At 43.1% G+C, this 23,130-nt stretch overlaps 1 protein-coding gene across 27 annotated transcripts in view; it reads left to right on the top strand.

The window, feature by feature from the left end:
* RIMBP2 (RIMS binding protein 2) overlaps nt 1–23,130 on the top strand; it is a 1,046,283-nt gene that overhangs the window by 858,119 nt on the left and 165,034 nt on the right. For all 27 annotated transcript variants that reach the window (XM_063964621.1, XM_063964623.1, XM_063964618.1 and 24 more), the window contains 3 exons: nt 17,207–17,358; nt 21,055–21,525; nt 22,501–22,650. In XM_063964621.1, the coding sequence (XP_063820691.1) occupies nt 17,207–17,358; nt 21,055–21,525; nt 22,501–22,650 (773 nt within the window). The remainder of the gene's footprint in view (nt 1–17,206; nt 17,359–21,054; nt 21,526–22,500; nt 22,651–23,130) is intronic.

Below are 23,130 nucleotides of genomic sequence, written 5' to 3'. Positions count from 1 at the left end.
CCTGGTACCGGTTAGTAGTCAGGGACAGTTAGAACTTTCACACGGACTGAGCTCAAATTCTCCAAAAGGAGCTGTAAACACGTTTTATACTAACAATCTTTTTCTCTACAGGTGCCACTTTTTCATAATTTTTATAGTGCTCGTTATATGATTCCTATCACAATGGCGCGTATAAGCTGCCCTGAGCCTCGCCCCTTCTTAGAGTGTCACCACACTCCCACACAAATGGTAAGTACAGAAAGATAGAAGGGATGCAACTACTGGCGCTATAGCATAATATTTAACACTCTAAGTGTACATATATCAACAATTACACAATACGTTCCTTTCAGTAGATCCTCAGGATTTTTTTCTCTCATCTTCTTCTTATATTCATCCAGTGTTATATTCAAATGGTGTGAATGATATGTAAAAAATAAAAATAATACATGTGTAGAACAGTCTGTATCTCTATATAAAACACTGTGCAAAAAGTCCTTTAAATAAATGATCAGAAGCGTGGTCTAGGCGTACCCCAACTCACACTATTCAACGTGAAACTGTACGTATAAAGGTATCTTTCTTTCCTTTCTTCCACCACCAGATCACCAATTTTACTGTGTTTTAGATTGGCGTACCCCACTCACTAGGTTTGTAAGACACAATCTAAAACACAGTAAAATTGGTGATCTGGTGGTGGAAGAAAGGAAAGAAAGATACCTTTATACGTACAGTTTCACGTTGAATAGTGTGAGTTTGGGTACGCCTAGACCACGCTTCTGATCATTTATTTAAAGGACTTTTTGCACAGTGTTTTATATAGAGATACAGACTGTTCTACACATGTATTATTTTTATTTTTTACATATCATTCACACCATTGGAATATAACACTGGATGAATATAAGAAGAAGATAAGAGAGAATAAAATCCTGAGGATCTACTGAAAGGAACGTATTGTGTAATTGTTGATATATGTACACTTAGAGTGTTAAATATTATGTTATAGCGCCAGGAGTTGCATCCCTTCTATCTTTCTATTAAGCAAACCTGTTTGTGGTATTGAAACCAGATGGTTTGGTAAGGCTAATATTGAATCTGAAGTCCTTGAGCCTATTTTTGCAAGTATTCAAGTTCAAGATGGAGTCTTTGAGAGCGGTGGTTTCAGGTCTGGAGGAGGGGGAATTCCTGGTATCCCTGGATATCAAGGATGTGTACCTTCACATTCCGATCTGGCCGCCTCACCAAGCCTATCTAAGGTTTGCACTACAGCACTGTCACTATCAGTTCCAGATATTGCCATTTGGCCTCTCCACGACACCGAGGGCGTTTACAAGGTCATGGCAGAGATGATGCTCCTCCTCCGCAAGCAGGGTGTGAACATAATTCAATATCTGGACGATCTACTGATAAAGGCGTCTTCAAGGGAGAGGCTGTTACAGAGTATTGCTCTCTCAATCCAACTACTCCAGGCTCATGGGTGGATCCCTGAACCTTCCATAGTTACATTTGGAACCGACAAGGAGACTGCCCTTCCTGGGGATGATACTCGACACAGAAGTGCAGAGGGTGTTTCTACCAATGGAGAAAGCATTGGTGATCCAAGCAATGGTCCGGGATGTCTTGAGGCCGGCCTGGGTATCGGTTTATCAGTGCATTCGCCTTCTGGGAAAGATGGTAGCCTCTTACGAGGCTCTCCAGTACGGAAGATTCCATGCTCGGTCCTTTCAGCTGGATCTCCTGGACAAGTGGTCGGGATCACATCTTCACATGCACCAGCGGATACGCCTGTCGCCGAAAGCCGTAATGTCACTCCTCTGGTGGCTCCAAACTTCTCACCTACTAGAGGGCCGCAGGTTCGGGATTCAGAATTGGATTCTTCTAACCACGGATGCAAGTCTCAGGTTGGGGAGCAGTCACCAAAAGGGAAAGCTTCCAAGGAAGGTGGTCCAGTCAGGAATCTCTCCTTCCAATAAACGTTCTGAAACTGAGGGCCATTTACAACGGCCTTCTACAAGCGTCACATCTTCTGCAAGATCAGCCATTCATGTTCAGTCGAACAACGTCACAGCGGTGTCCTACATAAACAGGCAGGACAGAACGAAGAGCAAAGATGTGATGTCAGAGGTGATTAGAATCCTTCTCTGGGCTGAAAGACACGCGGTGGCGTTGTCGGCGATCTTCATTCCGGGAGTGGACAACTGGGAAGCGGTCTTCCTCAGTTGACACTATCTCCATCCAGGAGAATGGGCGCTCCATCCGGAGGTATTCACAGAGGTAACAAGCCGATGGGGCGTACATCAAATAGACATGATTACCTCTTATCTCAACAAGACGCTTCGGAGGTACTGTTCCAGGTCACGAGACCCACAAGCAGTGGCGGTGGACGCCCTGGTAACTCCGTGGGTGTTCCAGTCAGTGTATGTATTCCCTCCACTTCCGCTCATCCCAAAGATGATCAAACCAATAAAGGGAACAGGAGTTCAGGCGATCTTCATCGCTCCGTACTGGCCAAGACGAACTTGGTACGCTGATCTTCTAGAATTACTGCTCGAGGATCTGAGGCCTCTCCCTCTTCGCGAGGACCTTCTACAACAGGGGCCGTTCACCTATCAAGACTTACCGTGGCTACGTTTGACGGCATGGAGGTTGAACGCCAGATCTTAGCTCAGAAGGGCATTCCAAACAAGATCATTCCTACTCTGATCCAAGCTAGGAAGGGAGTAACGTCTAAGTATTACCATCGGATTTAGAAGAAGTATGTGTCTTGGTGTGAATCTAAGAAGTTTCCAACGGTGGAGTTTCAACTAGGACGTTTTCTCCTCTTTCTGCAAGCGGGTGTGAATGTGGACCTGAGCTTGGGCTCCATAAAGGTACAGATTTCGGCCATGTCCATTTTCTTCCAGAAACAATTGGCTGCTCTTCCTGAGGTTCAGACATTCTTGAAAGGAGTTCTGCACATCCAACCACCTTTTCTGCCTCCTACGGCACCTTGGGATCTTAACGTGGTGTTGCAGTTCCTGCAGTCGGATTGGTTTGAGCCTTTACAGGAGGTAGACGTAAAGTTTCTTACTTGGAAGGCGGTCACACTGTTGGCATTGGCATCTGCAAGACGTGTATTAGAATTGGGGGTATTGTCGCACAAGAGCCCCTACTTGATTTTCCATGGGGATAGAGTTGAGCTCCGAACGCGTCAGCAATTTCTTCCAAATGTTGTGTCTGGTTTTCATATCAACCAACCTATTGTGGTGCCAGTGGCTACTGACAACCTCTCGTCACAGGAAGTCGGACGCACTGTTTGTCCTTTATGATCCCAACAAGATAGGGTGTCCTGCTTCTAAGCAGACCATTTCTTGCTGGATCAGACTTACTATCCAGCATGCTTATTCTATGGCAGGATTGCTGATTCCAAAATCTGTTCAGGCACACTCTACCCGTAAAGTGGGTTCTTCCTGGGCGGCTGCCTGGGTTGTCTCGGCTCTTCAGCTTTGCCGAGCAGCTACTTGGTCAGGGTCGAACATGTTTGCTAAGTTCCACAAGTTCGATACTTTGGCCTCTGAGGACCTAAAGTTTGGTCAATCTGTTCTGCAGGAACCTCAGCACTCTCCCTCCCATACTGGGAATTTTGGTACATCCCCATGGTATTAAATTGGACCCCAGCATCCTCTAGGACGCAAGAGAAAATAGGATTTTATATACCTACCGGTAAATCCTTTTCTCGTAGTCCGTAGAGGATGCTGGGCGCCCGCCCAGTGCTTCAATTTCCTGTATTGTTACTTGGTTAAGTATTGTTGGTTCAGCCGTTGCTGAATTGTTTCACGTTGGTTAGCTTGGCTTTCCTTTTGTTATGTGTGAGCTGGTGTGAATCTCACCAGTATCTGTGTATTTCCTTCCCCCGAATTATGTCCGTCTCCTCGGGCACAGTTTCTAGACTGAGTCTGGTAGGAGGGGCATAGAGGGAGGGGCCAGCCCACACTTTTAAACTCTTAAAGTGCCAGTGGCTCTTAGTGGACCCGTCTATACCCCACATGGTACTAAATTTGACCCCAGCATCCTTTACGGACTATGAGCAAAGGATTTACCGGTAGGTGTATAAAATCCTATTTTCTTTCTACTGTATTTCTATTTTAATACTATCTTTTTTCTTTTCTTTCTTTCTGCTTTTTCCCCCTTTCTCTTTTAATACTATCTTATATCTTTCTTTCTCTCTTTCTGCTTATTTTCTTCATTAATACTCTTATCTTTCTATTTTCTTTTTATTTCTTCTGTAATACTATATTCTGTCTTTTTTCTTTCTTCTTTCTTTTGTCTTTAATACTATCTTTTTTTCAGCCTCTTTATTTATTTATTCTTTTCTTTTTTAATGCTATCTTTTTATTTTTCTTTCCTTCTGATTCTTCTTTAATACTGACTTATCTTCTTTCTTTCTTTCTTTCTTTCTTTCTTTCTTTCTTTCTTTCTTTCTTTCTTTCTTTCTTTCTTTCTTTCTTTCTTTCTTTCTTTCTTTCTTTCTTTCTTTCTTTCCCCACGTCTTCACCTGGCAGGCACCAACCCACCAGGGCTTCTGGCATCTTCACCTAAGAAGCTCCATCCCAGGAGTGAGGGTGATCTGTCAATTAGAGGGTTTACAGGAATCTCAAATATGCAGGCTTATCCGTTCACGGGGAGAGGACGTTCAGCAGCAGGCCACTGTGATACACGATGCCCTGATCACCACAGCCAGCAACACAGGCGCTACACAGGAAGATTAGCAGGTGCAGGAGAATAATCCAGGTGGTGCAGGCAAAGAAGTCAGTCCCCGTGTCCCAGCAACCTCTCAAGATAGGACAGCACGGACAGTTCTCTAGCTGAACATCTAATGCAGGCAGGACAAAGGGGAAGCAGCTCGGACAATCTTTCCTGGGGTCAGTGGTAAGATCCAATAGAGAACAGTACTCCAAGTAGGGTTGAGGCCCCCCGGGATGCCACATGGGCAATATACAGGATCAGACGACAACCGCTGGCCGCGACCCCTGAAACCAGCTGGCAAAGAGACCAGAGCCTGATGGGTTTCAATCCCCCGATCACAGGCAGCTGAAGTTTTAGTCCAGGTAAGCTAGGTGATTACTCATCATCGCAGCTCTGAGACACCTCTCTCCCCAGAATGACAGGAATCACAGGTAAAGTGAAGGCAGCAGGAGTAGGGTCAGAGGGGTCGATTTAGAGTTGCAGGTATCAAATGTTCTGAGACACAGCTGGTCCCAGAAGCATGTCAGTAAAAGTGAGGGAAGCCCAAAGTCACTCTCCATCGATCGCGCCCAATGATGGCTGTGGGCGGTCATGAACGCCTGAAATTTCACAGGCTTGGCTGCGGTGTAATGAAAGCGGCTCCAGACTCAAAAGCAGGATGAAAAGCTGTACAATACTTAAGATTATCTGTAGATAGCTTCTGGGAAGAAATCCTGAATTAAATTGCAGTTTTAAATTTAATTTATACAGCAAGGTCCGGAGCCCAGCTAAAAAGCGGACACGCTGGGTGCCCCGCCCACCGGAAGTCTCTTTAATACTATTTTTTTTCCCCTGGTGTCTTCATCTGGTGCGCACCAATTCACCAGGGCTTCCGGCATCTTCACCTGGTGGGCTCCAGCACACCAGACCTTCCAACGTCTTCGCCTGGTGATCAGCACCTATTTAGCTCTTTTGTGTGGCCATCAGACCTCAAGGGCTGCTGGCGTCCTCTCCTGGCGGGCTCCAACCCACCAGGGCTTCCCTTTATTTCTTTCTATATTTCTATCTTTCTTTCTTTCTTTATTCATTAATACTCTTTTATCTTTTTTTCTTTCTTTCTTTTACTTTCTTTAATTCTGCTACTTTGTCTTTCTTTCCTCATTTTCTTTTTCTGCTTCTTTCTTCTTTTCTCTTTCTTCTTTCTTTCTACTTTAAGGCTATCTTTTATCTTTTTTCTTTTCTTTATTTCTGCTTTTTTTTTCTTTTTTCCTTTCTTTTTTAATACTATCTTATTTCTTTCTTTCTACTTTCTTTTTTTCTTTCTTTCTTCATTAATTCTCTTATCTTTTTTCTTTCTGTCTTTTACTTTCTCTCTGCTACTTTTTCTTTCTCTTTCTTTTTTTTGTCTTTTTTCTTTCTGCTTCTTTCTTTTTTCTTTCTGCTTCTTTCTTTCTTTCTTCTTTCTCTTTCTTTCTGCTTTTGTCTTTCATATTTTCTCTTTTTTCTCCTTTCTTTCGTCTTTAATACTACCTTTTATCTTTTTTTCTTTCTTTTTTCTTACTTTATTTCTTTCTGCCTCTTTATTTTTCTTTATTTTTTTAATACTATCTTTTATATTTTTTCTTTTTTTCTTTCCTTCTGTTTCTTTTTCTTTCTCTTTCTTTTTTTTCTTTCATTCATTTTTTAATACTGACCTTTCTTTCTTTTTCTTTCTTTCTTTCTTTCTTTCTTTCTTTCTTTCTTTCTTTCTCTTTCTTTCTTTCTTTCTTTCTTTCTTTCTTTCTTTCTTTTCTTCCTTCCTTCCTTCCTTCCGCTTCTTTTCTCTTTCTTCTTTCTTTCTACTTTAATACTATCTTTTTTCTTTTCTTTCTTTATGCTTTTTTCTTTTTTCCTTTCTTACTTTTTTACTATCTTATCTTTCTCTCTTTCTGCTTCTTTCTTTCTTTCTTTCTTTCTTTCTTTCTTTCTTTCTTTCTTTCTTTCTTTCTTTCTTTCTTTCTTAATTTCTTTCTTCATTAATACTCATCTTTTTTCTTTCTTTTACTTTCTGATACTTTCTTTCTTTCCTCATTTTCTTTCTGCTTCTTTCTTCTTTTCTTTCTTTCTTTTTACTTTAATACTATCTTTTATCTTTTCTCTAACGTCCTAAGTGGATGCTGGGGACTCCGTAAGGACCATGGGGAATAGCGGCTCCGCAGGAGACTGGGCACATCTAAAGAAAGCTTTAGGACTATCTGGTGTGCACTGGCTCCTCCCCCTATGACCCGCCTCCAAGCCTCAGTTAGATCTCTGTGCCCGAACGAGAAGGGTGCACACTAGGGGCTCTCCTGAGCTTCTTAGTGAAAGTTTTAGATTAGGTTTTTTATTTTCAGTGAGACCTGCTGGCAACAGGCTCACTGCATCGAGGGACTAAGGGGAGAAGAAGCGAACTCACCTGCGTGCAGAGTGGATTGGGCTTCTTAGGCTACTGGACATTAGCTCCAGAGGGACGATCACAGGCCCAGCTTGGATGGGTCCCAGAGCCGCGCCGCCGGCCCCCTTACAGAGCCAGAAGGCAGAAGAGGTCCGGAAAATCGGCGGCAGAAGACGTCCTGTCTTCAACAAGGTAGCGCACAGCACTGCAGCTGTGCGCCATTGCTCTCAGCACACTTCACACTTCGGTCACTGAGGGTGCAGGGCGCTGGGGGGGGCGCCCTGAGACGCAATAAAAACACCTTGGATGGCAAAAAAATGCATCACATATAGCTCCTGGGCTATATGGATGCATTTAACCCCTGCCAGAATCCATAAAAAAGCAGGAGAAAAGTCAGCGAAAAAGGGGCGGAGCCTATCTCCTCAGCACACTGGCGCCATTTTCCCTCACTGCTCCGTTGGAGGGAAGCTCCCTGTCTCTCCCCTGCAGTCACTACACTACAGAAAGGGTTAAAAAAAGAGAGGGGGGCACTAATTAGGCGCAGTATTAACTATACAGCAGCTATAAGGGGAAAAACACTTATATAAGGTTATCCCTGTATATATATAGCGCTCTGGTGTGTGCTGGCAAACTCTCCCTCTGTCTCCCCAAAGGGCTAGTGGGGTCCTGTCCTCTATCAGAGCATTCCCTGTGTGTGTGCTGTATGTCGGTACTTTTGTGTCGACATGTATGAGGAGAAAAATGATGTGGAGACGGAGCAGATTGCCTGTAATAGTGATGTCACCCCCTAGGGGGTCGACACCTGAGTGGATGAACTGTTGGAAGGAATTACATGACAGTGTCAGCTCTGTATAAAAGACAGTGGTTGACATGAGACAGCCGGCTACTCAGCTTGTGCCTGTCCAGACGTCTCATAGGCCGTCAGGGGCTCTAAAGCGCCCGTTACCTCAGATGGCAGATATAGACGCCGACACGGATACTGACTCCAGTGTCGACGGTGAAGAGACGAATGTGACTTCCAGTAGGGCCACACGTTACATGATTGAGGCAATGAAAAATGTTTTACACATTTCTGATAATACGAGTACCACCAAAAAAGGGGTATTATGTTCGGTGAGGAAAAACTACCTGTAGTTTTCCTGAATCTGAGAAATTAAATGAGGTGTGTGATGATGCGTGGGTTTCCCCCGATAACAACGGATACTTTCTAAAATGTTATTGGCATTATATCCTTTCCCGCCAGAGGTTAGGGTGCGTTGGGAAACACCCCCTAGGGGGGATAAAGCGCTCACACGCTTGTAAGGGCTCTACCTTCGCCTGAGATGGCCGCCCTTAAGGATCCTGCTGATAGAAAGCAGGAGGGTATCCTAAAAGGTATTTACACACATACTGGTGTTATACTGCGACCAGCAATCGCCTCAGCCTGGATGTGCAGTGCTGGGTTGGCGTGGTCGGATTCCCTGACTGAAAATATTGATACCCTAGACAGGGACAGTATATTTTTGCCTATAGAGCATTTAAAAGATGCATTTTTATGTATGCGTGATGCACAGCGGAATATTTGCCGACTGGCATCAAGTCTAAGCGCGTTGTCCATTTCTACCAGTAGAGGGTTATGGACACGTCAGTGGTCAGGTGATGCGTATTCCAAACGGCATTTGGAAGTATTGCTTTATTAAGGGAGGAGTTATTTGGGGTCGGTCTTTCAGACCTGGTGGCCACGGCAACAGCTGGGAATTCCACGTTTGTACCCCAGGTCGCCTCTCAACATGAGAAGACGCCGTATTATCAGGCGCAGTCTTTTCGTGGACAAGCGGGCAAAAGGTTCCTCATTTCTGCCCCGTGACAGAGGGAGAGGAAAAAGGCTGCAGAAATCAGCCAGTTCCCAGGAACAGAAACCCTCTCCCGCCTCTGCCAAGCCCTCAGTATACGCTGGGGCTTTACAAGCAGAATCAGGCACGGTGGGGGGCCCGTCTCAATGAATTTCAGCGCGCAGTGGGCTCACTCGCAAGTAGACCCCTGGATCCTTCAGGTGATATCTCAGGGGTACAAATTAGAATTCGAGACGTCTCCCCCTCGCCGTTTTCTAAAGTCGGCTTTACCGATGTCTCCTTCTGACAGGGAGACAGTTTTGGAAGCCATTCACAAGCTGTATTCCCAGCAGGTGATAATCAAGATACCCCTCCTGCAACAGAGAACGGGGTATTATTCCACACTGTTGTGGTACCGAAGCCGGACGGCTCGGTGAGACCGATTCTAAATCTAAAATCTTTGAACACTTACGTACAGAGGTTCAAATTCAAGATTGAGTCACTCAGAGCAGTGATTGCGAACCTGGAAGAAGGGGACTACATGATGTCTCGGGACATCAAGGATGCTTACCTTCATGTCAAAATTTACCCTTCTCACCAAGGGTACCTCAGGTTTATGGTACAGAACTGTCACTATCAGTTCAGACGCTGCCGTATGGATGGTACACGGCACCCCGGGTCTTTACCAAGGTAATGGCCGAAATGATATTCCTTCGAAGGAAGTGAATTTTAGTTATCCCTTCCTTGGACAATTCCCTGATAAGGGTAAGATCCAGGGAACAGTTGGAGGTCGGTGTAGCACTATCTCAGGTAGTGTTGCGGCAGCACGATTGGATTCTCAATATTCCAAAATCGCACCTGGTTCCGACGACGTGTCTTCTGTTCCTAGGGATGATCCTGGACACAGTCCAGAAAAAGGTGTTTCTCCCGGAGGAGAAAGCCAGGGAGTTATCCGAGCTAGTCAGGAACCTCCTAAAACCGAGCCAAGTCTCAGTGCATCAATGCACAAGGGTTCTGGGTAAAATGGTGGCTTCCTACGAAGCAATCCCATTCGGCAGATTCCACGCAAGAACTTTCCAGTGGGACCTGCTGGACAAATGGTCCGGATCGCATCTTCAGATGCATCAGCGGATAACCCTGTCACCAAGGACAAGGGTGTCCCTCCTGTGGTGGTTGCAGAGTGCTCATCTTCTAGAGGGCCGCAGATTAGGCATTCAGGACTGGGTCCTGGTGACCACGGATGCCAGCCTGCGAGGCTGGGGAGCAGTCACACAGGGAAGGAATATCCAGGGCTTATGGTCAAGCCTGGAGACATCACTTCACATAAATATCCTGAAGCTAAGGGACATTTACAATGCTCTAAGCTTAGCAAGACCTCTGCTTCAAGGTCAGCCGGTGTTGATCCGTCGGACAACATCACGGCAGTCAACCACGTAAACAGACAGGGTGGCACAAGAAGCAGGAGGGCAATGGCAGAAGCTGCAAGGATTCTTCGCTGGGCGGAAAATCATGTGATAGCACTGTCAGCAGTATTCATTCCGGGAGTGGACAACTGGGAAGCAGACTTCCTCAACACGACCTCCACCCGGGAGAGTGGGGACTTCACCCAGAAGTCTTCCACATGATTAAAAACTCGACAGGTATTGCGCCAGGTCCAGGGACCCTCAGGCAATAAGCTGTAGACGCTTTGGTAACACCGTGGGTGTACCAGTCAGGGTATGTGTTCCCTCCTCTGCCTCTCATACCCAAGGTACTGAAATTGATAAGATGGAGAGGAGTAAGCACTATATTCGTGGTTCCGGATTGGCCAAGAAGGACTTGGTAACCGGAACTTCAAGAGATGCTCACGGAGGATCCGTGGCCTCTACCTCTAAGAAGGGACCTGCTCCAGCAAGGACCCTGTCTGTTCCAAGACTTACCGCGGCTGCGTTTGACGGCATGGCGGTTGAACGCCGGATCCTGAAGGAAAAAAGGCATTCCGGATGAAGTCATCCCTATCCTGATCAAAGCCAGGAAGGATGTAACCGCAAAAACATTATCACCGCAATTGGCGAAAATATGTTGCGTGGTGCGAGGCCAGTAAGGCCCGACGGAGGAAATTCAACTGGGTCGATTCCTACATTTCCTGCAAACAGGAGTGTCTATGGGCCTGAAATTGGGGTCCATTAAGGTTCAAATTTCGGCCCTGTCAATTTTCTTCCAAAAAGAACTAGCTTCAGTCCCTGAAGTTCAGACGTTTGTAAAAGGGGTACTGCATATACAGCCTCCTTTTGTGCCTCCAGTGGCACTTTGGGATCTCAATGTAGTTTTGGGTTCCAAAAGTCACATTGGTTTGAACCACTTAAATCTGTGGAGCTAAAATATCTCACATGGAAAGTGGTCATGCTGTTGGCCCTGGCCTGGGCCAGGCGCGTGTCAGAATTGGCGGCTTTATCCTGAAAAAGCCCTTATCTGATTTTCCATTCGGACAGGGCGGAATTGAGGACTCGTCCTCAGTTTCTCCCCAAGGTGGTTTCAGCGTCTCACCTGAACCAACCTATTGGTGGTGCCTGCGGCTACTAGGGACTTGGAGGCCTCCAAGTTGCTAGACGTTGTCAGTGCCCTGAAAATATATGTTTCCAGGACGGCTGGAGTCAGGAAATCTGACTCGCTGTTTATCCTGTGTGCACCCAACAAGCTGGGTGCTCCTGCTTCTAAGCAGACTATTGCTCGTTGGATTTGTAGTACAATTCAGCTTGCACATTCTGTGGCAGGCCTGCCACAGCCAAAAATCTGTAAATGCCCACTCCACAAGGAAGGTGGGCTCATCTTGGGCGGCTGCCCGAGGGGTCTCGGCTTTACAACTTTGCCGAGCAGCTACTTGGTCAGGAGCAAATACGTTTGTAAAATTCTACAAAATTGATATCCTGGCTGAGGAGGACCTGGAGTTCTCTCATTTGGTGCTGCAGAGTCATCCGCACTCTCCCGCCCGTTTGGGAGCTTTGGTATAATCCCCATGGTCCTTACGGAGTCCCCAGCATCCACTTAGGACGTTAGAGAAAATAAGAATTTACTTACCGATAATTCTATTTCTCATAGTCCGTAGTGGATGCTGGGCGCCCATCCCAAGTGCGGATTGTCTGCAATACTTGTACATAGTTATTGTTACAAAAATCGGGTTATTGTTGTGAGCCATCTTTCAGAGGCTCCTCTGTTATCATGCTGTTAACTGGGTTCAGATCACAGGTTATACGGTGTGATTGGTGTGGCTGGTATGAGTCTTACCCGGGATTCAAAATCCTTCCTTATTGTGTACGCTCGTCCGGGCACAGTATCCTAACTGAGGCTTGGAGGAGGGTCATAGGGGGAGGAGCCAGTGCACACCAGATAGTCCTAAAGCTTTCTTTAGATGTGCCCAGTCTCCTGCGGAGCCGCTATTCCCCATGGTCTTTACGGAGTCCCCAGCATCCACTACGGACTATGAGAAATAGAATTATCGGTAAGTAAATTCCTATTTTTTCTTTTCTTTCTGCTTTTTTATCTTGTTTCCTTTCTTTCTCTTTTAATACAATCTTATATCTTTCTTTCTCTTTCTGCTACTTTCTTTCTTCAAATATACTCTTATCTCTCTTTCTTTCTTTTTTTCTTCTTTAATATTATCTTTTGTCTTTTTTCTTTCTGCTTCTTTCTTTTTTCTTTCTTTCCTTTTTCTCTTTCTGCTTCTGTCTTCTTTCTTCCTTTCTTTCGTCTGTAATACTATCTTATCTTTTTTTATTTCTTTTTTCTTAACTTTATTTCTATCTGCCTTTTATTTATTTTCGTTTTTAATGCTATCTTTTATATTTATCTTTTTTTCTTTCCTTCTGCTTTTTTTCTCTTTCTTTCTTTCTTTTTTTTTCATTCTTCTTTAATACTGACTTTTATCTTTTTCCCCCCCCCGGTGTCTTCATTTGGTGGGCACCAATTCACCAGGGCTTCCGGCGTCTTCGCCTGATAGACTCCAGCCCACCAGGGTTTCTGACGTCTTCGCCCGGTGGTTAGCGCCTATTTAGCTCTTTTTTGCGCCCATCAGACCTCAAGGGCTGCTGGCGTAGAACCCGTATCAATATTAGATTTATGTGTATTCATATGTATATCCATACTGACTGATCGGCCGCACGGCCCCGGTCCAGGCACCGCCATTACAGGCTGGGACGTGAGAGCGCCTGTCCACAATCAGCTGTGTTTGGCGGCTGGTCCCGGAGCAGCGTGGGCGGTGAGAACGTAGGAGTAGCAGCCGGCCACACACAGCGGTGGATGTGTAGCCGCTGCATGAGGTTCGGCTGACAGCGCTGTGAGAGAACTGATTCTAGTACAGGCGCAGCTGATATTCATACCTACATCTTTAACAGTGCAGATATATTGTATCAGTGAGCTCCTGTGCTTGAGGGATTAGAAGTGATTACCAGTAAATAAGGTTGCTTATGAAAATAAAAAGAGATGTATATTAAATAAAAGCGACTCATATCATACACAGGATAGTAATATAACCAATTGACTTTACAAAGGGAAGCTGATCTCTTGAAATGTGACATGTGTTTCATTAGGAATATAGAGAGTCTTATATGATCAAATAGAAATACAAGACACAATGTCCCAATTTGTCTCACTGGACATCTATACTGCGATACTTGTGTATGCTATGTACAATTGAAAATTAGCAACACAATAGATAATTATTGGCCGTGCAACTGTGTTTTATATCAGATTGAATAATAATGAATTACACATAAATGTAACCGAAATAATCACTCATTGAAACATATAAGGGGTTACAAGACACCTTATTGATACATGGTAATACATTGATATATATCTAGTTTCACTATGAGTGCGTAGGATCCCTATTGAGATATCCTAAGCAACACAATATAATTGAAATACTGAGACTGACAGGATCTCACAGGGTAATATATATTGGCAGTGGGGGTTATAATTGCCTGTAATAGGGAGTACACCCTTGGAATATAAGTAGCAGTCTCTGATACTATTTTAATATCACAATTTCTAACTTTTTCACCTACTATATTTGTTTTTGATATTTCATAAGGCTAAGAATTTTAATGAAAGAACAATAAAGGATACGTTTTAGTCATATATCTGTTATTTGTCGAGTTCTCAGTGCACCCAGTAAATGGCCTCTTTTTCTGTGTGTAGATAAAGTGGGTTCTTAGGCCATGGGTAGCACTCCCAGATAATTAGGAAGTGTGTTGGTAGCACACTATATACTGTAAGAAGAGATAGGGTAAGGAGAACATCTTGGAAATACATTATACTGGTGCGGGAGTCATTGTTTCAGAGCTGCTGGCGTCTTCGCCTGGTGGGCTCCAACCCGCCAGGGCTTCCCTTTCTTTCTTTCTTTCTTTCTTTCTTTCTTTCTTTCTTTCTTTCTGTCTGTCTGTCTGTCTGTCTGTCTGTCTGTCTGTCTGTCTGTCTGTCTGTCTGTCTGTCTTTCTTTCTTTCTTTCTTTCTTTCTTTCTTTCTTTCTCTTTCTGTCTTTCTGTCTTTCTCTTTCTGTCTTTTTCTTTCTCTCTTTCTGTCGTTCTTTCTTTCTTTCTGCTTCTTTCTTTTCTCTTGCTTTCTTCTTTAATACTATATTTTTTCTTTTTTTCTTTCTGCTTTTTTTGGTGGTCAGCAGCTATTTAGCTCTTTTGCGCTGACTTTCTTTCCTTCTTCTTTAATACTATCTTTTCTGTTTTTTTCCCCTGGCATCTTCGCCTGGTGGGCACCAATTCACCAGGGCTTCCGGCATCTTCATCTGGTGGGCACCAATTCCCCAGGGCTTCTGGCGTGTTTGTCTGGTGGTCAGCAGCTATTTAGCTCTTTTGCCCTGCCATCAGACCTCCAGGGCTTCCGGTGTCTTCGTCTGGTGGGTTCCAGCCCACCAGGGCTTCCGGCGTCTTCGCCTGGTAGTCAGCAGCTATTTAGCTCTTTTGCACTGCCATCAGACCTCCAGGGCTTCCGGCGTCTTTGTCTGGTGGACGCCAGACCTCCAGGGCTGCTGGCATCTTGGCATGGTGGGCTCCAACCAACCAGGGTTTCCCTTTCTTTCTTCTTCTATCTTTCTGATTCTTTTATCTATCTTTCTTTCTTTCTTTCTTTCTTTCTTTCTTTCTTTCTTTCTTTCTTTCTTTCTTTTTTTTCTTCTTTTTTCTTTCTTCTTTTCTTGCTTCTTTTTATTTATTGCTATCTAATACTATCTTTTATTTATAAGACAACATATGGGCTCTGATGCACCATACATAGGCAGAGAACATTTAGCGAGATTTCAGATAGATCTTCTTTCTTCCTTCTTTTTTCTTTCATCTTGCTTCTACTTTTTCTTGCTTCTTTTTTCTTCTTTTTTCTTCTTTTTCCTTCTATCTGTCTTTCTGTCTGTCACTGTCTTCTTCTGTCATCTTTAATACTTTTTCTCTATAAGACAACATAAGAGTTCTGCAATACCATACACAGACATAGAACATTCAATAAGATTTCAGTCAGATACACAAATTGACATATAAACTATTAAATACTTAAAACTCGCAAATTACAATATTTCTTCGAGAAAAGAGAAAGAGAGGTACCTGCTCACTAGAGCTTACATTCTACATAAAGATGGCTGGACGTGGAGAAAAAAGGGGATCGGATTCTGGAGAGTTAGGATGAAGGGTGATGGGCTTGACTAAATAAGTTAGCTTAAAAAGTTGATAAACTAGGGGAAGTATGAGAATAGGATGACATGCCATAAAAGTGGGAGAGAAATCCTAAAGACTGGAGTGGAATCAAGAGCATAACTGGTTGTTAAAGTAGTAGATAGATGTGTGTGTTTGTGTGGAGAAGAAGTTGGAGATGTAGGATGGAGAAACGTTGTCGAGTGCATTGTAGGAGAATGAGAAATTTGAGTAAACTGGAAGGGCTGGGATTTATGACAACGGGAAAAGCGGGAAGAGTTGAGTTGGACCAAAGTGACAAGATTACAGTTATGTAGGCCATTAAAGTTTTCTTCCAAATCCAGTAGAAGGCACAGAACAGGCTCTCTTGGTCACAGTTTTGGCTGGTGCCATCTGCCACAAGGCCCGACCAAACCCAACTTCCTACTTTGTCTTCTGGTATCCCATTTTACCACTCTGTGAAGCTTGGGCCTACATACATATGTATATATTTTCATATGTATGTGTGTATATATATATATATATATATATATATATATATATAAAATCACTAACCTTATGTGATTTTTGCACATCAGCTACATCTAAATGCAGCTGCTATGCAAAACCATCCATCTCTAAATGTACTGTTTAAGATACAGCTATGTAAGTACGTTAGTATCAATTAAGATTGAAAAAATAAAATTTTCTACTTTTTGACGATTTTTACCTTTCTTTGAGGGACTGGAACCTGAATGGCTGTATAAGTAGCACTCTATGGTATTGCATTTCCCGTTATGACCAACAAATATTTGCTTAATTGAGCAAAATAAGTTCTGCCGAGTCTAGCCAAATCGCCATCCTTCCTGTAAACGTCCCTCACTCCTGCATAAGCCCGTCTGTTTTGAAGGTCTGCGAATGGAGTGTGTTCAGAGGTATACGTTTATACAGAGCTAGATTTACTACCAAAGTAATTTCCACAGTTCCTGATTAACCATTAAGTAGATTTGGCTGCAGCCTAGGGTACTAGGACTTGGCACAGTGTGCTGGCAACCCGTGGAATAAAAGACCTACATCACTCTATGTTGTTGGAGGTCGCACAGCTTCGTTAAAGAAGCACGTTTGTTATCCCGCCATCCCAAAGCGTTTGTTGAGGTGTTGGGGAAAGTACTGAAAGTAACTACCACATGGCTGTGTTGATGTGATCATGTATCTTACTGCTAAATAAATAAATAATAATACCTACAGCACCATCTGGCAAGCCTGAAGAGATGCATTTTATTATCTTTAGTCTTTCTCACATTCCCCAAAAGCCAAAGTGTCCTTTACCCCCCACAAACATTGTTAGATCTATAGATGCCAATATCAAAATTGTCATTTGTGTAACCTTCATTATCTGTACATGTGCAGTATGAATGGTGATTTCCTGACCATGCCTATGTGATTAGCAGCATTACAGTGGGCGCTACATGTGTATTAGCCTAGGGCACCTGGAAGCCTTAATCAGGCGCTGTGTATCCAATTTGTGTTAATGGTAAATGAAATGTTTTGTAAATTAGAATAAAATGCTTTTTTAGCACTACAAAATCTTCAGCACACTGAGGACCCCTAGATTAGAAAGAATCAGACTTTGTTTTTGATCACAGGTCCCCCTGTTCCTCCTGAAGAAGTTATGGTGCATCCTGGGCCTACACCGATTACCCTGTTAGTTACGTGGAGGCCACCAGTACTGTCGCCAACAGGAACTTCCAATGGAGCAAATGTGACTGGATTTTCTGTGTATGCAAGAGGACAAAAGGTAAGTTCCTAGTCTCAGATCCTATGCATCCTCTGTATGGACAAATATTGGGAAAAGAGTGGATAATTTCTACTTGATCCTCCATATTTGCCTCCTCCCAGCAGCTTTGTGTGTCTGTCTGCTGGGGGAATTCCCAGAGGAGTTGAAACTGAACGACAACATGCACACATGGTAATGTGATATATATTACCATATGATTATGGTCTTCAACTCCAATCCTCAAGTACACTCAACAGGTCATGTTTTCTGGATTTCTTTAATCATATAGAGGTGAGTTATACTACCTGTTTCCACAAGCTAATCCTCAAAACATGACCTTTTTACACATATGAAAGCCTTTGTGATCATGGCAATATCTAAGGTAATTTCTGTGTGTGTAACATCTATTTCGAGCAAACAATGGCTAATACAGTTTTCAAATATCTTATCACCGTTGGTGTGATTGGTCTTGAGACCACTGGAGTTGTAGTCAGCTGGCTAAGCAACAATCCTCTTTTGCAGGAAACTGTAATGATGTACTGTATGGTGATAATTCTGTACACGTACCCAGGGTTATAAAACATTTATAATTTTTCCTCTGATGAAAGCTAATTTGTCATTGCCTTTTGCCTGCTAATTGAGGAAAAGATAGAGAAGTAGACATTCTTAGCACTTTTAAATATAGCAACTGCAATTCACACCTGTGAACCTACGTCTTGTATTTTCCCAGAACACTGAAGAGACAGGCTTTTATAATTAAATTCTATTGTTAAAAATCTAAATAAAGACATGACTCATGTGAAGATGACTGTGCAGCATAAATTCCATTATCTACCATTCATGCAGTGGTATACCTGTAACTCATCAAGACCTGACAGCGACAATTGCATTCATACAAATTGGCCACAGAAATGAATGATTACATAAATAGATGAAGCCGATAGTATCACACAGAGCCAGGGGTGACAGGGGTGGTCATCTCGGGGCCCCCACACATTCTGTTGTAGAATCGCAGGAATCCCCTCCGGCAGCTGAGCTGTTCATTGCTGCTGCAGCGCTTCTCTGCTCCAGACGTCAAGAGGTGGATGGGTGGTGTGTATGTGAGGGTGCGCTGTCTGTGTGTGTGTGCGCACGCTCGCGCGAACGTCGAGAGAGGGCTATGCCAGCGATAGTGGGGGGTGCCGCATCCTCAGTCAACCTGAACCCCACCTGCCTTATTCCGGCCCTGGTATCACGATTATAACCATAAATAAATCTCCGTATATAAATATGTGTAACCTGCAAAACTGTCTTTAGCCCCCTTAATTTGGCAATCTAGAATTTCCGCAGTAGAATCATTTATTAATGCAATTTACCTAAAAGCATGAGGGCAGTTTGTTGAAGCTGAGGGCAGGTTTCTGCAGATAACTGCATACCTATGCACAATTAAATGTAAAAAATTGAAATATGTTGAAAAATGCCTAAAGATATTTGTCAATTATTAATTTGTAAAAAGAATGCATTATTTAAGGATTACAGCATTTTTTTTATAATTTTCATTTGTCATCCTGATATGGCGATAGCAGAACAGGTGCTGCGACATGCAAGTACTGGCATCATCATGCAAAGGCACGGGGACTCCTCACTTGTAACATTTATGTACTGTATGGCCAAGTTAAAAATAAAGTACTTTTCACCCTTTGATAACTCAGTTCCTAAAGCCTTCTTCATTTTTTATCTGGCCACTTAATGACTCAGGTTTGTGTCTATGCAGCCTCTGCTGTCTCCATCTTACCCTGGCTCTCAGACCACTGAAGGGCCGATGCGGAGTTCTTTTGCACCTAGTATACAGTAGGCCTGGTGCAAGTGTATGCTGATCATGAGGATTATGGGTATCAATTTAAGCATATGGATAGAGAACGGTCTGCTTGCACTATAGATGTATTCTGCTTGCACTATAGATGGTATACCACTCTGTATACGAGGAATATGCATTGTTTACATGCACACAAAACAGTGCCATCTGTGTCTGAGTTGCACTGAACTCTGCATCAGTCCCCATCTGCCTAGCCCAAACTCGGGAAATAAGGCATGCATCCCCACCTTCCACTCAATGTACTGACCACCAAATTCCCAACAGCATGTTCATTTTATTCTGGCTTGGTTGATCCACACTTTTATCAGATCTGGCATATCTCCCTGCCAGCATCACAGACCACATCACTTTATTGTGTAACTGCACCTGTCTTTTCCTCATTTTGATTATCAAAACCCATATATTGGGTACCACTCCCAAGTTATTGCCTACCACATGGAATACAAGTTGAGTTGCCCATATCTGAAATACTTGAAACCAGGAGTATTTTAGATTTCTGTTGTTTCTATATGTTGGAATATTTTCATGCTATAATGAGATATCTTGGGGATGAGACCAATGTCTAAACACTGATTGCATTTATGTTTTATATACACCGCATACACACAGCCTGAAGGTAATTTTATACAATATCTTTAATAATTTTGTGTATTAAACAGAACCATCGGAAAGCAAAGGTGTCACTATCTCAGTCATGCATAAAAATATGTGTATATCGGGATTTCAGATATGGGAGACTCAACTTGTATTAGCTTGTTGGATGTATATTCAGTATCTGCATGCTTTCTACAATGTGGAAGTACACCATCATAATCCATACCCTTTACACGTAGCTGACCTGTTACCAGAGCCACTGCATCTCAACTGGTCTGACTGCTGCCTGACATGCCACCCAGAATATACATAAGTGACTCACCACCCACAAAGGCTTTGGAATAGTTCTGAAACAAAAACATAATGCCAGTTGAACACCTTCCAGATATATCATAGAGTACTGTATATCCATCATGCCATAATCTAGTTACACAGCATACTGTAAATCCTCCACTACTTTTGCCTTTCAGTTTCTTTCACCTCCTCTTCATTTCTCCATAGACCCTTAGGCTATCTCCTGACAGTGGATACTGTATATAGGGAGTTATTCAGTACAGATTGCAGATTCTGCTAAAAAGCAGAATATGCAATCTGTTCTTTCGCATGCTGGGGGCCGCCCAGCATGCAGAATGGCCTTGCCAGTGGCTGCGACTGCAATTTAATTGCAGTTGCAGCAACTGTGGACGACCCCTGCAGCCGCAGCTAGACTGCGTATGCAGACGGTGAGCCGTCATTTTTCTCATTGGAGTGCCCCCGTTCTCCCTGCGCCGCCCCACGCAAAGCTCCATCACTCGCCCCGTTTATGCCTCTGCTGTCAATGAGACAGAGGAGTTTGCCGCATTTGGCGGCCGTGCACGCACAGGACTGTACCTGCGCATGTGCGCTGCCGCCGTCGGAGTTATTACGGTTATATCGCTTAACAATGCTACCTGAATAACCCTCATAGTTTGTAGTCTGTCTGTGGAAACTGTATATACTAGGTAGTCTTTGGAAACTGTTTATAGTAGGTAATATGTCAGTGGAAACTATATACAGTAGCAGGTAGTCAGTCAGTGGAAACTGTATATACAGTAGCAGGTAGTCCATCAGTGGAAACTGTATATAGTAGGTAATATGTCAGTGGAAACTATATACAGTAGCAGGTAGTCAGTCAGTGGAAACTGTATATACAGTAGCAGGTAGTCCATCAGTGGAAACTGTATATAGTAGGTTGTCTGTCAGTGTTTTACTTCTCAGCCCTCTGGTGGCTTTTTGTTTTGTAAGTGCAGGTGGCAGAAGTGGTGTTTCCTGCAGCAGAGAACATTGTGGTGGATCTCCTGAAAATACTCAATTTGGATGCCAATGAAGTTACAGTGAGAACCTTGTCCGCACAAGGGGAATCAGAAGACTCCATTACTGCTGTAATTCCACCTAATTTACTGGTGCCTCCAACACAACACCACACAAGGACTATGTCCAAATGCAAGCCATTAGCAAGCGCTGGCATACCAGATACCAAAGATGAACATGTATGCCCGCACAGAAAAGCAGAAGATCACTGGGATCACCCTCATACAGTATCTACCATTCATGGTCACAACTTGGAACCTCCAACATCAAATTTTCATAGCCCAAGTCATGGCAGAAGGTCTCCTTCTCCACAGCGGATACTTCCACAACCACAAGGTGCTCCCATTTCTAACACAATGGCCAAAGCAATGGCAAGAGAAGCAGCACAGAGGGTTGCAGAGAGCAACAGGGTAACGTATGCATGCTCGTAAAGTGTCTGTTATTTACATTATACTCATTAAAATACACACACAGTCCATTATAGAGTACCTTTATTCATTAGTATAAGAAATATTGACTTATGTTCACAACTACTGAATTATTGTAAAAAAACACATTACCAAATATCAAAATAGCAAATAGAGTAATTCATATTTTATTATTATTATTATTATTATTATTATTATTATTATTATTAATATTGCAGGTAATGATGCTAGTATATACCAGTGTGGAGGTTAAAGTAGTAACACTGACAATATAAATAATTAACTACTTCTGTCGGATCACGTGAGCTTGCTATTAAATACACAAGGTTCTACATTTACAGCTGACATCTATGTTACTATATTTTCTAATTGCTTTTATGCTTCAGCTTAAATACTTTGTGCAGTATTACTCCGCAAGGCAGACTCTGTTAGCCGTGGTTTATGTCAAGTGGTCTCTTCTCTCTGGTAATGTTCCCGGACCTACTAATATAACAGCACTAAGACAAAGTTAACGCATATTACTGCTTGCATCTTTGGACGCAGGGTATGAGCAGGGATAATTGCATTCTTGGGCTGGGAAAAGAGACTGCAACAAAAACTGCGGCTAATTGAAACTGACCTAGTATGTACACATGCCAAGTTATTGTTTAAGATATATGAATGTTGTCTACATTGCTGTACGTGTGTTTTTGATTTTTACATAGCTTCATTTAACCTTGCCAGTTATTGCTTATATTATTGTGATTTCTTAAAGGCAATAGATCTCATGTACAGTATGCTTACCTGATTTGTCAGTCTGTACGTATGTGCTCATTAAAGGGTCTCCAGTAATTGAAATGTAATTACCTATTTTGATAGTGTTGCTGATTATTAATAATATAGATAAGTCACTGAAAGCTACGTACAGTATGTATGTGGTTCCTCTCAATCAGACTAAATTCTTGTTATCCATATCAGAATGAGAAGAGAAACCTATTCAGCGAGCGGAGTAATGCAGTACATGATGCTAACTCAGATGAAGAAGAGGATGGCTACGACTCTCCGCACATTAAAAGAAAAGGTGCTTCTGTTGACGAGTTTCTAAAAGGTTCAGAGCTTGGAAAGCAGGTGACTATATTTTTGGCGTTTTGAATGTAAATTATCAATGACATGCAGTCACGCCAAACATCCCTTCTAGCTGCGCCTGGTCTCGTTCAACTTAACTTGCACAGAGCGTCTTTTTTTCTTTTCTTTTTTTGCGTCTTTTTCATTCTAAAGTGTTTTTTAATTGGAGTGCTATGCGACAAAACTGCTTCACAAGACTGCACTAATTAATTTGTTATGCCACACTTGTACATATGTGTGCGACTGAGTCTGAATCTGCATCCGAAGAGCTACAGTGCAGCAGCCGCAGCTTTTTATCACGCCAGGGTCCATATTAATCAGGGCAGCCACGTTAAGCAAAGTTGCAGAACTGCATATTAGTATATTTGAGTGAAAGAAATGTGAAAAAGATGCAACACCACTCACGTGGCTGATTTGCGCCAGGCGTCTTGTGCTGCATGGCGTATTGAGGCTTTGTATGAGGAACGATCTGTAGGTCCCCAC

The sequence above is a fragment of the Pseudophryne corroboree genome, chromosome 1, assembly GCF_028390025.1.
Source record: "Pseudophryne corroboree isolate aPseCor3 chromosome 1, aPseCor3.hap2, whole genome shotgun sequence".
In the NCBI taxonomy this organism is placed as follows: domain Eukaryota; kingdom Metazoa; phylum Chordata; class Amphibia; order Anura; family Myobatrachidae; genus Pseudophryne; species Pseudophryne corroboree.
This window is presented reverse-complemented; position numbering and strand designations above follow the sequence as displayed.